Raw genomic sequence first — 14,983 nt, forward strand, 5'->3', positions numbered from 1 at the left:
ACAATTAATAGTTTTTTTTTTTTTGGCATGCTAAGATTTCATTTATTTTCCTTGTGATTGGTTAGAGAACTCTAGAGGAGCTTTTACAAGTGACGAATTAGGACAAAACCAACAACATCGAAGAGACACTACCAAAAAACATTCAAATTGAAAGTTTTGAAACATCCCTTCACAATGGTAACCAGTCTTGCTGATTTGTTGGTGAAAGGAAGATTGCATTATGGTCATGACGTGAGAAATCATAGATCCATTCATTCCCTATAAGGCAGTGATGTACGGTTCACCCACACAGTGAAATCAACAAGCCTAATCCAAGCAGAAATACGAATGAAGGGTTGTTGCCATGACAACCCACGTCACTCTAGCTTCTATCCAGTGAGGGGAGACTGGCGAAAAAGCGCTTTTACAGCACCAATTGCGACAATCCAAACAGGTTTGGTGTGATTGGGCCGACTGCACATCACTGCTATAAAAAACTACAGTGAAAATTGAGTAATGACAGCCAACAAACAGTCATAGTCAACTATTTTTATAAAAAGTTAATTAGTTTTTTTTGATGCACTTTGGGCAAGCATATCAAAATAACTACACTCAGTTATATTTCAATCATAGTGCGCAAAATTACTACTGGTCCATTGGTCCTAGACCAGTCAAACCTGCCTTGGGTCATCATAAAAAATGAATAAGTGGTCCTTATGACCGCCAACCGCTGGCTCTTTTTGAACACACTTGGCAAGAAAAAATTCAAAAGAATTAACCTAGAAGACCTCATGAAATTTCCAAATTTCAATACACAACTAATTATTAGACAAATATACTTCTAATTTTGATCTCAATTCTAGGGTTTATCCTCACTTGAACATTTTTATTTATATAAATTTTCTTTATCCAACATGAAAATTCAATTTTTTAGTAATTAACCGATCACAAATGCACTTTTATGTTAGCAGTCATATAATTAAGGACTTTTTTTAAAACAGAAAATAATATGTAGGATGTGAAATAGAGTATGAGGGTTATTCTGAAACAAGGGTTCAAATCGTCGCAGCTAATGGAATTCGGCGCAAACACTGAAATGCGCAGGCATATAAACCCTCTGTATGCCTTGCTTGTCAAACGACGCCATTTGCATTGGTGTTGTTGCAGTGTGCTAAGTACAATGCTACTTCAAAATGTTTAAAACAATGGATCAGCTTGCCGACTATGAAATAGTCAGTGATTCGGTTTTTGATAGCAAAGAAAGTTTCAGCAGAGAAAATTCATAGACAGATAAGTGACATGGTCTTCCGACATCTAGAGTTTTGTTGCTGCATGACAATGCCAGACCCCATTCTGCCATTCACACACAAAATCTGGTCAGATATTTTGAATTGTAACAAGCTGATCACCCACCTTACCGGCGAGGAGTGATTTTCACTTATTCCGCTACCTAAAAGAGTTTCTTTGGCGGCAAGCGCTTCCCCGCAGATAAGGTAAAAGAAGCAGTTCAAGACTGGTTATCCACACATGCGGCAGACGTCTATGACTTAGGCACGCAGAAGCTTGTAGAACCTTATGACAAATATTTAAACAAATATGGAAGCTATGTAAAAATAGAGACACATGTTGAGGAATTTCAGGGTTGTAAGAGTTTTGGCCAGTGGTGGTTTTAACCATGGATAAAACCGGCTTGGATAAAATCAGTTTTGTCCAGTTTTGGCCATTGGAGGTGGATATAGGAAATTATAAAATTTGAAATAAAAATAAATGAGTTCATATTAAAAGTCATATAAAACATCAATCCCATGATCAGTCACTGATCATTATTTAAGTAAACAGTTCATTTTACACCATAGGCAAGAAACAAATGACGGCATGTTTAAGAAGGTTAGTCACATCCAAGGGCGTATATAAGGGAGGGGCTGAGGGGGTCCGGGCTCCCTCCAAAATTGGTATTTTTTTTTAAAATAAAGGTAGTTATTTTTGGTTTCAGATAGTCTCAAATAACTTCCAAACTTTTCGTTACAAAAAAAAAGAATAAATAACTATGATAGTAATAATTATAATAATAATAATATTTATATAGATTTTTTTAATCATAATACGTTAGATCAGAGATTTCCGAACTGGGTGCCTCAGGAAGAGGTAAGGGGTGCCGCGAAGGAAGGAGGTTGTCCATAGTGACAATAATATGTACATATAAAACTTGACTAGGATGCCATGGGAAAATTCTAATTCTTCAAAGGGTGCCGCGAATCGTTAAAGTTTATGAACCCTGCATTAGATGGCACCAGGCAATGGTGTTCAGCCCAGTGGCAAAAAGTTTTGTAGCTGTCTGCGACAAGCTTTTAGAACTTCATAATGTGTCTGCAAAATTTCGAGCGTGGTTTCAATTAAAAAAAATCATAAACAAGTCTCTTTTTAAATAATTATTTTTGAAATGAGGCAGGACCCCCCCCCCCCCTCCCAAGGATGACACACTCCCCTCTCAAGAAAGAGACCTCCCCGCCGTCCAAAACTGAGACCAAAATCTTTCTCAAATTACCTCCCCCTAAAAGTTTAAATGGTGCAATCTGATGACCCCCTACACCCCTCTGTCCTTGGTGGGCACCTGACATTTGCAAACATGCATTGGCTATTGAACAGGGGTCTGTCCAGGATTTTTCACAGGGTCCATTTTATTTGTGAAAAATCAATTCATTTTGTGAAAAATCAAATAATTTTGCGTTGGGGGGGGGGGGGAGGGCGATTGTAAAACTAAATATCAAAGTGGGTGTTTTTGTGATTATTTTTTTCCATTAATATTAATTTCCGTTGAAAATTGAAACAAAAAATAAAATTCAAGCAGTGGTTGAGCATTTAACTATTGAAACTCTCAGAAAAACGTCTAAACTTCATGATTTCAATAAAAATAAAAGGAGAATTTATTTGTTTACCTCTTAACAATGCATACTAAACATCAAAAATTCGGTTTTCAAAGCGGATACAAAGAGATCGCAATTCTCAAAGTGAAGACTACAAAAGTATAAAAATGACTCATAAAAGAATTAATTTTTTAAATATTATTTTAGAATTGCATTTTAAAAGACTATGATAAACCGATCATTAATATCTATAGACACAGTTGCAGTAAAACTAAAATTCAACCACCTATTCAGCATTTGAGTTTTTGACTCATAAACAAAAACAGAATTTCATTTTAAAATCTTGAAATGATGGTTTTAATAGACTTTTCATTTATTTGCTTCCATATGAAGCGAAGTTAGGTTGAAAAAAAAGAGTAAAATTTCCATTCTCATATCGGATGCAATCAGATTGCATTTCTCAAAATGGAAGCACTAAAAGTATGAAAATGGTAGATAAAAAAGTTTATTTGAATACAATAATTTTAGAATTATCATTTAACAGGGGTGCATATTGAATTTTATTATTATCACTGACATATTCACCGAAAATTCAGAGTCGTGAAAAAAAAAAAAGATGAGTAAAGGTGATACTAGACACTAAACGGCGATAATTTTAAATCTGGTTATCGTATTTGAAGCGATCATCGCATTTCAATGCTGCGCTGATAAATGCTTTTTTTTCTTTTTTTTAAAGTCATTAGCGGGAAGAAAAAGTTATACGATATGATAAAACAAACCAAAATTATTCACTATGTTAGTTATGTATGGCTTGCATCACAGAAATGTGCTGACTTTTTTTTTTTTTGTACACAGAAATATGCATGCGTTATTTTGATTTCAGATTTGCTTTTTCAGTAAACAATTCGAAAAAGATCCTTTTCTTTTCGTTAATGGTTTACAAGTGCCGCAGGCGGGCGAACAAAAACAATCACATTTGCTGCGATGGATCGATCATTCTCTCTCTCCCTGCATCAGCAGTACATTATGTCCCACAGTTGCGGATAGCTTTTTTTTTTTTCTTTTTCTTCACTGTGGACAACCTTTCTTTTTTCTTTTTTTTTGCGGACAACTTATATTTTTTTAGTGCGGACACAATTGTCCGCAATAGGGTTTCGTTGTCCGCGACATCGTCGCCGTGTCGCGGCGTTTCTGCCACTGGGGTGTTCAGAAGGGGTCAGGGGATCCGTACCCCAAACTCAAGAAAAGAACGTGTCTAGGGAAAGCGAAGTTATTTTAAGAAAAAGAAATGCAAATAATGTTGGGGAAAAAATCTCAATTCTTTCAAAAAGAAATCTTTAAATAAAATGTTTTTAACAGATGCAGCTTATTGCTTAGCAAATTAAGTGCCCCTATCTTTCTTTCACCCCCCTCCCTCTCCCTTTTTTCTTCCTAGTCAGTTTAAAAAGAAGAGTCTTCAAAATGTTCCTCTCCCTAACTCTCGTCCCCTGCGAGAAATTCAAAATATGTTTTAGTTGTTCGGTTGGAGTAATAATGGAAATTCATGCATTTATTAAAACGCATTTATGTAGGCATTTTTCGGACATCAATTTCAAAACATTTCTCGAGGAGTGTCTCCGAACCGACAGAGCTCGATCGTTCTGATATTGCACATGGGGCACAGTTCTAATTCAGGGCCCCTCTGGGACCCGACTAAGATTTTTGAAGACACTGGACATGAAATTATTTTGTGCCCCCCCCCCTCTTATTCCCGCCTATTCTATATAATAAAGCTATAAAATATTTCGATAATTGCGTATTAACACAACCATGCTAAATTTGGTATCACAATATAGTATTATACATTTTTAAAAAGTAAAAGAGATATAGTATACGATAATTATATTCGAAGCAAGGGTGCCCATATGGGGGGGGGGGCTCAAGCCCCCCCCCCCTTTGGAAATTGGAACTTCCTTGCTTTTAGTACTTTTTTCTTTGCAAAAATGTAAAGGCATTTCTTCTCCAGCCATTATGAATAAGTTATTAAAAATGTCAAACTTTAATAACTCGAATCTGTAGTGAAATCGGTTTCTAAGGGGAAAGTAACCTGCTAAACCATGGGGAAAAATCTAAGCCCCCCCCCCTTAATATTTTGCATATGGGCAACCATGATTCGATGTGGTTAAACTTTGCCCATTGCAGTTAACTGTAAATATCAAAGTTATCTATGATATAACTTTTAATAGTAAATACAGACTAAACTTGGAGTGGTTTTAGGATTTGCAGAGATCAAGTTTTTAACGGGAATTTTTATCAACAAATAAAAGATTTTTTCTTTGTCTCAGCATTTGCAAAAATATCAATGATATCAACTCTAGGTTCGGAGTGAAATCACTATTTAATTTTAATTAGCATGATAAATTAAGGGGATTTTGGGCCTCTCTGAAATCTAAGAGGAAGGGCCTGTGCCCCGCATGCCCCTGCAGTAATCAGGCTCTGCGAATTAACACCCTTTCACTAAGGTTACCTCCAAAAATAGTCTGATATTGTGCCTTAAAGCTCTCAATTCTGAAAAGTTTCATAGGAATTTCCCTTAAACGGCTCCTTCATAGGCGGATTTGCGGGGGTGCCAGGGGGTGCGCGGCACCCCCAACAATTTTGGTTGGATTTTCAAAGAAAATTTAAAAGAAATATATTTTATCAGGAGGAAATATATATTTCTCCTCAGGAATTGTGTGAAACAACTTATATATTTCTACAGCTAATTGCAAGTTAATTTACATAAAAGCAAACCTAAAAAATACAATAATATGCAGCTTATTGTGTGACCCAGTCACCACTCATCGCCAGTGCGAGAGAAATTGTGCTACGCGAATTAAAAGGAAGTATTTCTCCATTTAAAAAAGAAAGACGATAAATAATTACATAAATCAAATAAAAACATTCTTTTAATTATATTTCAGTGCTGTATTATATAACAACTTTTATACTCTGTAATTGGGTATGTATTGGTATAACACTACAATTTTCTTTTTCTTTAAAACAACCATGGATAATTGAGTCAAAAAATATGGCTATTGTGGGTAAAAATAAAATCATCACATTTTTTCTAGTCGTGAATGTTTTATGACATTTCATTTTCCTACTTTTTAAAACAATTGTTTTCAAAAATTAAACGCGGTAAAACTTTTAATTTTCCCACGGTAGCTAGGGGTCAACTTAAAAAGCGATTTTGCTTTTACTTTTTTTGCATTTTTTTTTCTCCTGGGAGGAAAAAAAACCTAGCTTTTTTATGAATTTTAGTTACACTTACTAAAATAGTCGTCGTATTCTACAACTGATTGCAAAATAGTCGCTTTTGTCGTCAAAATAGTCGAATGTCGTCAAAGTAGCAGCTTTAGTCGCCATTTGCAGTGCTGTATCCCCCCTCCCGATCCCCTATATTGCAATGGCGTAGCTACAGTTTCTGTCGCCCGGGGCGGTTACTCTATTTGCCACCCTTTCAATGAGACATATCTAATACATTAAAGCATTGAAAATTGTCGAACTCAAAATTGAAAACTTAGTTTAAGGAAGCAAAGGTAAACTAATTTAATCCGTATTTTTTCAACAAAAATAAAGGGAGCGGAGTCAGACGCCTATCTCGGAGAAATATTCTGAATTTACATCAAAAATTGCAGTTAAAAGTAACAATTGGGGGATGGGGTTCTCTACCGAATCTTTATCAAAACTGAAGTCAGTTTTACCCTTTGGGGACGATAGAGAGTCAGTTTTTATTCGGTAACAAAGTTCCAACAATTTGTTTTCCCTGCATTAACTCAGCACTGGCAAAGAAACAACTTTTACAGAAATATATTTGATATTATTTGAATATTTTTCTAAATGTAAGTTTTAAAAATACAATTTAAATGTTAAAAAATAATTTAAGGACGTTAAGTGAATGAGGTAGGTTTAAGGGCTCACTTCGGAAATATTTCAACTTTGAACACTGAAATGACCGTTCAGTCATAGCAAAACCTTACATTTCAAAAAGGTTTTTTTTTTCTCATTGAATCCAGTATTAGATTTAAAGTATGATTTCCTTATTTGATTTTTTTCACATCAAAAGTGCTGAATCGCCACCCCGACAAATATGCCGCTCGGGGCGAACCACACCCTCTTTGCCCCACCCTAGCTACGCCACTGCTGTATTGTTGCACCCCCAGAATTCACAGCCTAAATCCGCCTATGGGCTCCTTACCTCTAAATGTCTCCAAAGATGACCTGAAATTGCGTTTTACCTTTCAGGGGAAGATTCTCGAACTCTTCCTTTAAAAATATTGCCTAATGTTGGGAAAAATCTGATTTGCTTTTGAAAAGAACCTTAAAATAAAAAATTTCAAAAGTTACTGACTGTTAATCAAGTGGTCCAACACCTCCTGTTTCTTTTACCTCCGCCCTATTTTTTTCCTAGTCGGTTTAAAAATGAGAAAAATCTTCAAAAGGCTATGCTTTGCAAATCCCCCCCCCCCCTACCCACTAAAATCATAAAAGAGCTTTTCAAGATTTCAATGTCCAAAAATTTCCAGGGAACAATTAGCAATCGCCTTGCATTCTCAAAGCATCGAAAACCGTTTTAAGATTGCTTTTATGGAGCTTCAATTTTGAAAAATAGCCGAACAGCTAACATTACCCAATATTGTCCACAGTAGCGCTTTGAAGACTTCAATTACAAAAAAAATTTCGGACAAGTTCCCAATTGCTCCCGTATGAAATCTGAAAAATGATGGATGGCGCTTAAATTCCCTCACCTAGTATCACTGAATGCCTCTTTAGAACTTTTTTAGGATTTTAATTTCAAAATAGTTTTTGGGGTGAGAGCCAGAACCGCCCTACCGGTAAAACCATCGAAGTTAGTCTAATGGCGTTTTTAAGATTTCAATTTTTAAAATTTCCGCTGAAGACCCCTCGAATTTTTCCTCCCTGTAACATTGCCAGAGATCGTATAAAACAGCGTTTTGAGAAATAACATTTCGAAAAAATCGCGGGAAGAACCCCCGAACCCCCCCCCAGAGGAAAATTTTTTTAAGAGTGCCCTCCTAAAACTATTTTTTGGTTGCGCCACTGGGTGACATTGTGAAGTTCATGGCCCACCTCGAAAAAAACGAGAAGATCAGGGCACTGTTGCTCCTCACCCCTCAAAAAAATGAAGTTAGAAAAAAAGGGGGCGGGGGGCCCCCTCCAAAATAAAAACATATATACGCCACTGGTCCCATTATAGGAGAAATATGTCATAATTCTTTAAAAATATGTTTCAAACAGTAGTTATTTTTTAATTCATTAAATACAAGTAACAAGTTTTCTGAAAAATAGTTATTAGTTTATATTGCAGGCTGTTTCGTATTCCTAATAAATGAGTGTGCTTTGTTGTGGACAATTTTCAATGTTAATAAGAAAAGTTGCATTTAAATAAAAAAATCAGTTTTAAAAATTATTTTAATTATTATAGACATCAGTAATTTTGCATTAAAATGTGCAACATTATGTATATACGTTAGGGTGGTCCTTATTTTTGAAGTTGCAGATATTTTACGCGACGCCCCCTCAATTTGTTCCATTGTACAAATAAATGATCCATGCAAAATTTTAAGTCAATCCATTAATATTAACACGTGCCCCTAGGGCCCCCTTTTTTGAGTTTCGAAGAAAAAATTGCGGATTTTCTCATTTTTATGTAAAAATATTCCTAGGTTTCATATTTAAAGTAATTTTGAACCTCAGTAGATGTTGTTACTTCCAGACCAACCATTCTCTCTCTTTCATTCTGTAAAATTTTACATATTACATAGGGTACATGTACTCCAATGGCCTTGGGACAGGCATACCGCTATTCGCGCTCGTTTCAAACCAAGCTGTAGGGAAACATTTCTTTCCACAAAGATGGACACAAGGGATTCTAAAGGCCATTAATGAATGGCCTAGGCCATTAATGAATGATTTTTGACAACAACAAATTGCCTCCTTCAGGCTTTTGGGGGTGTTGGTTTAGAAAATTTTCCGTGTATATAATAGGTGTGGCAAATAGGGTCACCAGGTTTCCATGTAATAAATATAAGTAATGACAATTATATTTTGATTTGCTGTTCTTTAGTTATATACTTAAATGTTTATGCATTCTTATAATTTAAATTTTGAAAAACCCTCGATTACCCTACCATAAAAATAAACTCTATTTTCCATATCTAAAATATAAATTTGAAAAAATTCCTGATCGGAATAATGTAAAAATCTATACTTTAAAATAAACTCTATTTTCCATATCTAAAATATAAATTTGAAAAAATTCCTGATCGGAATAATGTAAAAATCTATACTTTAAACTGTCTTCTATTTCAGTACATAGTCCTTTATTATCGTCAAATTCCTCTTGCAATTGACAACATTTAGAATCCAAAATGGGTATCTATCCTAACCTGTTGAACCTTTTTTCTATATCTGGTTTACCACAACCCAAAAAAGCTTGACAACTATTGAGATCTGCTCGCATTTCATCAATGTAAGACAAATGCCATATTAGGGACAAAGATGCTGCTCATTTATTAACAGCCTATGTAGATGCAGTAAATTTAAATTCAAATTCAAATAACCTTATAATCAATCGTACATCGCTTAAGAGAGCAAGAGAAAAACTTCGAGAGGTAAAATCCGATTTCATGAATTTAAATTTACATTTTTTAGTTATTCCCTGGGATACAAAGCTACATCCAGATGTAACTGGAAAAAAAACGCCGATAGGCTTACCATGATAGCTTCAGGTTCCAATGTTGAACAGCTACTAAGAATTTCTAAGATAATTCTTCAGTTGTGTATGATATCTTAGATGATTGCTCTTTATTGCTAACTGTTCAAGCTTTAGTGTTTTGTACAGCGGTTTACAATACCGGCCATATAAATTGTGCATGTAATTTTTTAGAGCAAAAGCTGAACGGTGATATATTGCATTTGTATTGCTATCATCATGCACTTGAAATTGTACTGCAGAGTGTTTTTAAAGAAGTTCTTGCCTTTTTTAGTTCTAGACTCGATATTCCATTATTTAAGCGCTTCAAAATTCAAAAAGTACACATACCACTTAGAATTCTAAAAGAAGAATTTGATGACATATTATTGTTTGTAGAAAGCGGAATTAAGAAATATTATAGAGAATTCTCATAATGTGTAATAATATTTCTTGGTGTAGTCCTCCCTCCTACAGGGATATGTTTTCGTCAAACTGGAGCTTATCTGTTAGGCAGATGGGTGGCAAAAGGAATTTATTGTTTGAATATTTATATATTTAGGAAACAATTTAAATTGACTTTACATGAAAAGATTGCCCGTAAATACTGTTTTACAGTTAAATGTTGTATGAAGATATAGTTTTTCGCAGCAACCCATTCTAGGCCTTTTAAATTAATATAAAGTCTAGTGTCTAAAAAACCTGCAGCGTACAAAATGATGACAAACATGCAGCAGAAGCAGTGATTGAAAAACTCATCAATCACTTATGGTACTTAGGGGATGAACTAGTAGCTTTGTCCGTATTGGATGAAGGAATTAACTTGGAAGATAGGAAAAGAGTACTTCAAAAAATGCTTGCTGAATAGGAAGACGTGTCTGATGACTGTATAAAAAATTTCAGATAACAGATGATTTGGAATACTTTCTTAGTAAAGATCTTCCTCTTTATGGAATCAATCACAAGTCAATAAAACTGTTTGATAAGTTACAAACACCAAAAGATGTTTTTCTATTTGATCCTGATTCATGGCAAAATGAAGGAAGCTATTTAAAGGGAAGAGATATCGTTAAAATGCTGAAAGTTGCGAATGATACAACTGAAAGAGGAGCACAATTAATCGAAGAATTTCACAATCAATTTACCAAATATGAGTCACAAAAGCAATTTAGTATTTTACAGACCATCCAAGACTATCGGAAAAAAATGCACACGATTGAGATACATTGAGAAAAATGTACAATTAAGGTAAAGTTTCTAAAGCACTATTTCATTCTTATTCAATGTAAAATCTTTGGACGATATGAAGTAATTAAAAAGATTAATTTTACAGCTACCTCGCTGTAAAAAATATTTTGCAAACCTAGGAGAAAGGATGTACTGGGTCTGAAGTAAAAACTCGAAGATTTGTGAGAAAATTATCAAAAGTGTTAAAGTTCAACGGCCTAGGGGCACGTGTTATTATTGAACGATCGAGTTCAAATTTTGCACCGATTACTTTTTATCATAGTGTCACAAAACTAGGGGGCGTCACTTGTTGAATTCCGAAAAAAAAAATTTCCCATATAAATAAGGACCACCCTAATATACGTACTAGTGTGCTTTTATACAATACAGTTTTGCCCAGCTCCAGGGTGGTTAAATCCAGTTTTGGCTGGTTTTTGCCAGTGGCATGGCCAAAATAGGTTTTTTCCGGCTAAAACTACAACCATGAAAAAATGAAGCTTTTGAAAACATCTGTAATGTTTCATGTTTTATAAGTAAACGGACATTAGTTTTCAAATAACCATCATAATATCGACAAACAGCGCACGATGCTTCATTGTATACGTATATGCAGTGCAATAGACGAAACTCAAAAATGTACATTGCTTAAAGCATCAATTCTCGTAAACATTAAAAAAAAAAATAATAATAAGATGAATGTTAACAATGGAGTAAATATGGTCACAATCACAATGTATTCGTCAATGCAAGTAATTTAAGCTGATGCATGTTTGCATTTAATTATAGATGGCATAGATCAAAAATGCATCATTCAGGTGTGCATAAACTTACGTTTAGTAAAGGGCCTCGTCCTATAATGGTTTTACCCATTGGAATGATGACGGTTTGTAATCTGTCATCAAATGGTTTTAAGATTAATTTCGGCATTTTAAGAGAGCAAGCAAACTTTGACTTGTATCACCAGAGTAAGTATAAACGAGATGAAATAGCACCAAAATATTCAAGACAGAAACACAAACAACGGTTGTAAACAAAAACCATGAAACCTATGTTGCCAGACAAGAAGAAAAAAATAGGAACTCTTTATTTTTCAACAGCGGCTAAACATAGGGCATCCACTTTCACTCATCCGACATTTCATTGGTTTAATTTTAGGTCCTCACACTTCAGTGTATGACGTTGCCAAAAGGTAGAGTCCCTATATGAAAACGTAGTTTTCAGAGTTGCGACAACAGCTACGCTCGGAAAGCGCAACCGGTTACAGGGGGAAAATAGGGTTGCCGCCGAGCTGCAAGATTGGCTCCTTGTTCGCTTTCGAGTTTCATTTAAAAAAATAGTCGCAAACGGGAGCGGTAAGAGTGGCTGAAACGGGTTCTGAAGGATGTAAGAACGCGGATTCGAAAATGCATGCTGTTCAATAAGTGAAACGCTTGATTTTGATTCATACATTAAAAAAAGACAAAATGTCCCTGTGTTAGCAGAATTAACAGCAGATTTTTTTTTTCCTTAAACCGTATTCTCTTTAATACGATAAATTTTAAATTAATCAAAAGATTCCGAGACAACGAAAATTATATTATAATTTTAATTGATTCAAAATGAATGAAAGAATAAAGACTGATTAAGAAAATGAAAATAAATAAATAAGCAGCAAATAAAGAACATAAACAATTGCTTGTTTTTGCTACATTAAATTAAGCTTTATAAAGATTTTTGAACATAAAAATATTTCTTGTATTGATATCAAAAGCATTACTTATTTATTTTTTTTCTATCAAAGAAAAAATATACAATTTTCTGATTTAAATGGAACAAAGTTTAGCATTAGCTTACAAATTCCGAAAGGAAATATATGCCTGGGATGCCCACCTATGGGGGGGGGGGGGTTAGGGGTGTGGCACCCATGTATATGCAAAGGAAAGTTTGAAAGAGCAATACTAGAAATATGTAGAAGCTTAAAACAAGGTATCCTAACCAGGCCAGGATCTATATATACATTTTAGGCCTCCCTGCAACAAAATCTGTATAGCCCCTCCCCAGAGGCCATCAGGGTATATTTGTAACGTTAAATAAGTCTTAGTGCTAGGTTTTTTCAATTTTTTCTTTAATTTCAGGGGCCGTTGGACCCCTTAAGACGTGGGGCACCCCACACTGCGGGGATTCTATCTCGCCCAAACCCACTCCAAAAAAAAAGAGATTAAGAACCTCTGAATATTTTAATGGTTTAGTGGGCACACCTAGTTAATAGATTAATTTGTATAAAGTTGAAAACTGAAATTATATTAATCAGAGGTCATTTTTATTTGAAACTAGATGCAGATAGAAATATTCGGAAATAAATTGGAAAGTTAAGGAGGGGGGGGGGTGCATTTTGACACATTATATTTTTTCAACATTCTTATATGCATAACAAACAGATATCTCCATTATTTTATATTTATTTCTTGAAAGTACACTATCTATTATTTAAAATTTTCAACAACATTTTAGACCAAAACAATACTAGAATGAAAGGTAGTTAGATAGTAGACATCTTTTTAATGAAACAAAATTAAAACAATTCAGAGCACCAAAAAAGGACTTGTACTTATTTTGAATTTTTATGACAAAGCAAAAACTAAAAATTGAAAACAATTTAGCATGAGGAAAACTCATTTATTTCATGCTAAGTTTTCAGACCAATAGCATGTTGTTCAATTTACTTTTTGGTGTTATTGCATCTATAAACTTTATTTAAAACACAAAATTTTCAGCATTTTCATCCGAAAAAGAAAACATTAGTTTAATTAAAAACTTCAGTCACTAATGGGCTAATCTTCAAAAAGTGCAACTTTGCTGTCACATGCCTTTTACAGTTAAAACTAAGGAATAATTTATTATTTTTTAATTTCAGCAAAAATATATCCATTTAAATCTGCCGACAGTTTTTTTTTTTTTGTAATAATTTTTATTTATTTATTTATTTTTTTTTTTTTGGTTCGCAGCATGTGAATTCTCACCTCCATGTGTTAGAATTTGATTGATTCAAAATAAATAAAGAGATAAAAAAAGGTAAGAAAATGAAAATAAATAAATGAACGACAGATAATGCACGTTAGAAATTGCTTGTTTTTGTTTCGGAAAGGCAAACGTTGACAAAACTTTTAAATCTAAAAATATTTCTTGTAACCATCTGAAAAGCAATATCACTAATTAAAATGGTTTGCTATTAAAAAAATGCTAATTAAAATTGCATGTTTAAGTTTACTCTGTACAATTTTCTGATTTAAATGTGATTAAGTTAAACATTAAATTAAAAATTTGAAAGATAAATATGCAAAGGAAAATTTGAAAGTTCAATACTAGAAATAGGTAGCTGGTCAAAACGAGATAACCCCCCCCCCCCCCCAAAAAAAAAGAAGGAAAGAATACCAAGAACCTCTAAATATTTTAGTGGTTCAGTAGGCACTCTTGGTTAAAATATTAATTTGAATAAAGTTGAAAATTATTACTTTAATTTGATGTAGATAGAAATATTCAGAAATAAATTGAGGAGTTGAGGGGGTGTAATTTGAAACATTACTTATTTTCAACTCATATGAATAAGAAACAAATGTATCTATTCTTATTTATTTATTTCTCTGCATCACATCATGCATCCATTACTTACATTTTGAACAATATTTTCAAATCAAAACAATATTATAAAGAAAAGAAAGTAGACACTTTCTTAATGAAGCAAAGAAAAAAATCATTCCCAGCACCAGTAGAGGACTTGCACTTATTTTCAATGTTCGTGGAAAAGCAAAGTTTACATTTAATTTTGACAGAGATTTTAAATACAACTTAGTATGAAGAAAACTCATTCATTCCATACTAACAGTTCAGGTCATTACCACATAAAGATTACAACAAAAGTCTCTAATGTTCAATTTATTTTTTGGTGTTGTTACATCTATAAACTTTATTTCAAACATAGAATTTCTAACATTTTTACACAAAAAAAAAAAAGAAAAAAGAGAAAACAAAGACATTTTTCTCAATGAGGCAATTAAAATTAAATTCAGGGTACCAAAGCAGAATTTGTAGTTTTCATAGATTTTGGGGCAAACTATTATTGTCAATAACTGCTTAAGTAACAAAATAAGCAAAGATTAATCTTTGTGTTTTCTAAAATGCAACGTAACTTTAAAATATT

General features: G+C 33.7%; 1 protein-coding gene across 1 annotated transcript in view; it reads right to left on the reverse strand.

Moving 5' to 3' along the window:
* LOC129218489 (aprataxin and PNK-like factor) overlaps positions 1-11,906 on the reverse strand; it is a 67,802-nt gene extending 55,896 nt beyond the window's left edge. The window contains exon 1 of the mRNA XM_054852772.1: positions 11,638-11,906. Within this exon, the coding sequence (XP_054708747.1) occupies positions 11,638-11,733 (96 nt within the window). The 5' untranslated portion in view covers positions 11,734-11,906. The remainder of the gene's footprint in view (positions 1-11,637) is intronic.
* Positions 11,907-14,983: the final 3,077 nt, after the last annotated feature.

The sequence above is a fragment of the Uloborus diversus genome, chromosome 3, assembly GCF_026930045.1.
Source record: "Uloborus diversus isolate 005 chromosome 3, Udiv.v.3.1, whole genome shotgun sequence".
NCBI classification, from domain to species: Eukaryota; Metazoa; Arthropoda; class Arachnida; order Araneae; family Uloboridae; genus Uloborus; species Uloborus diversus.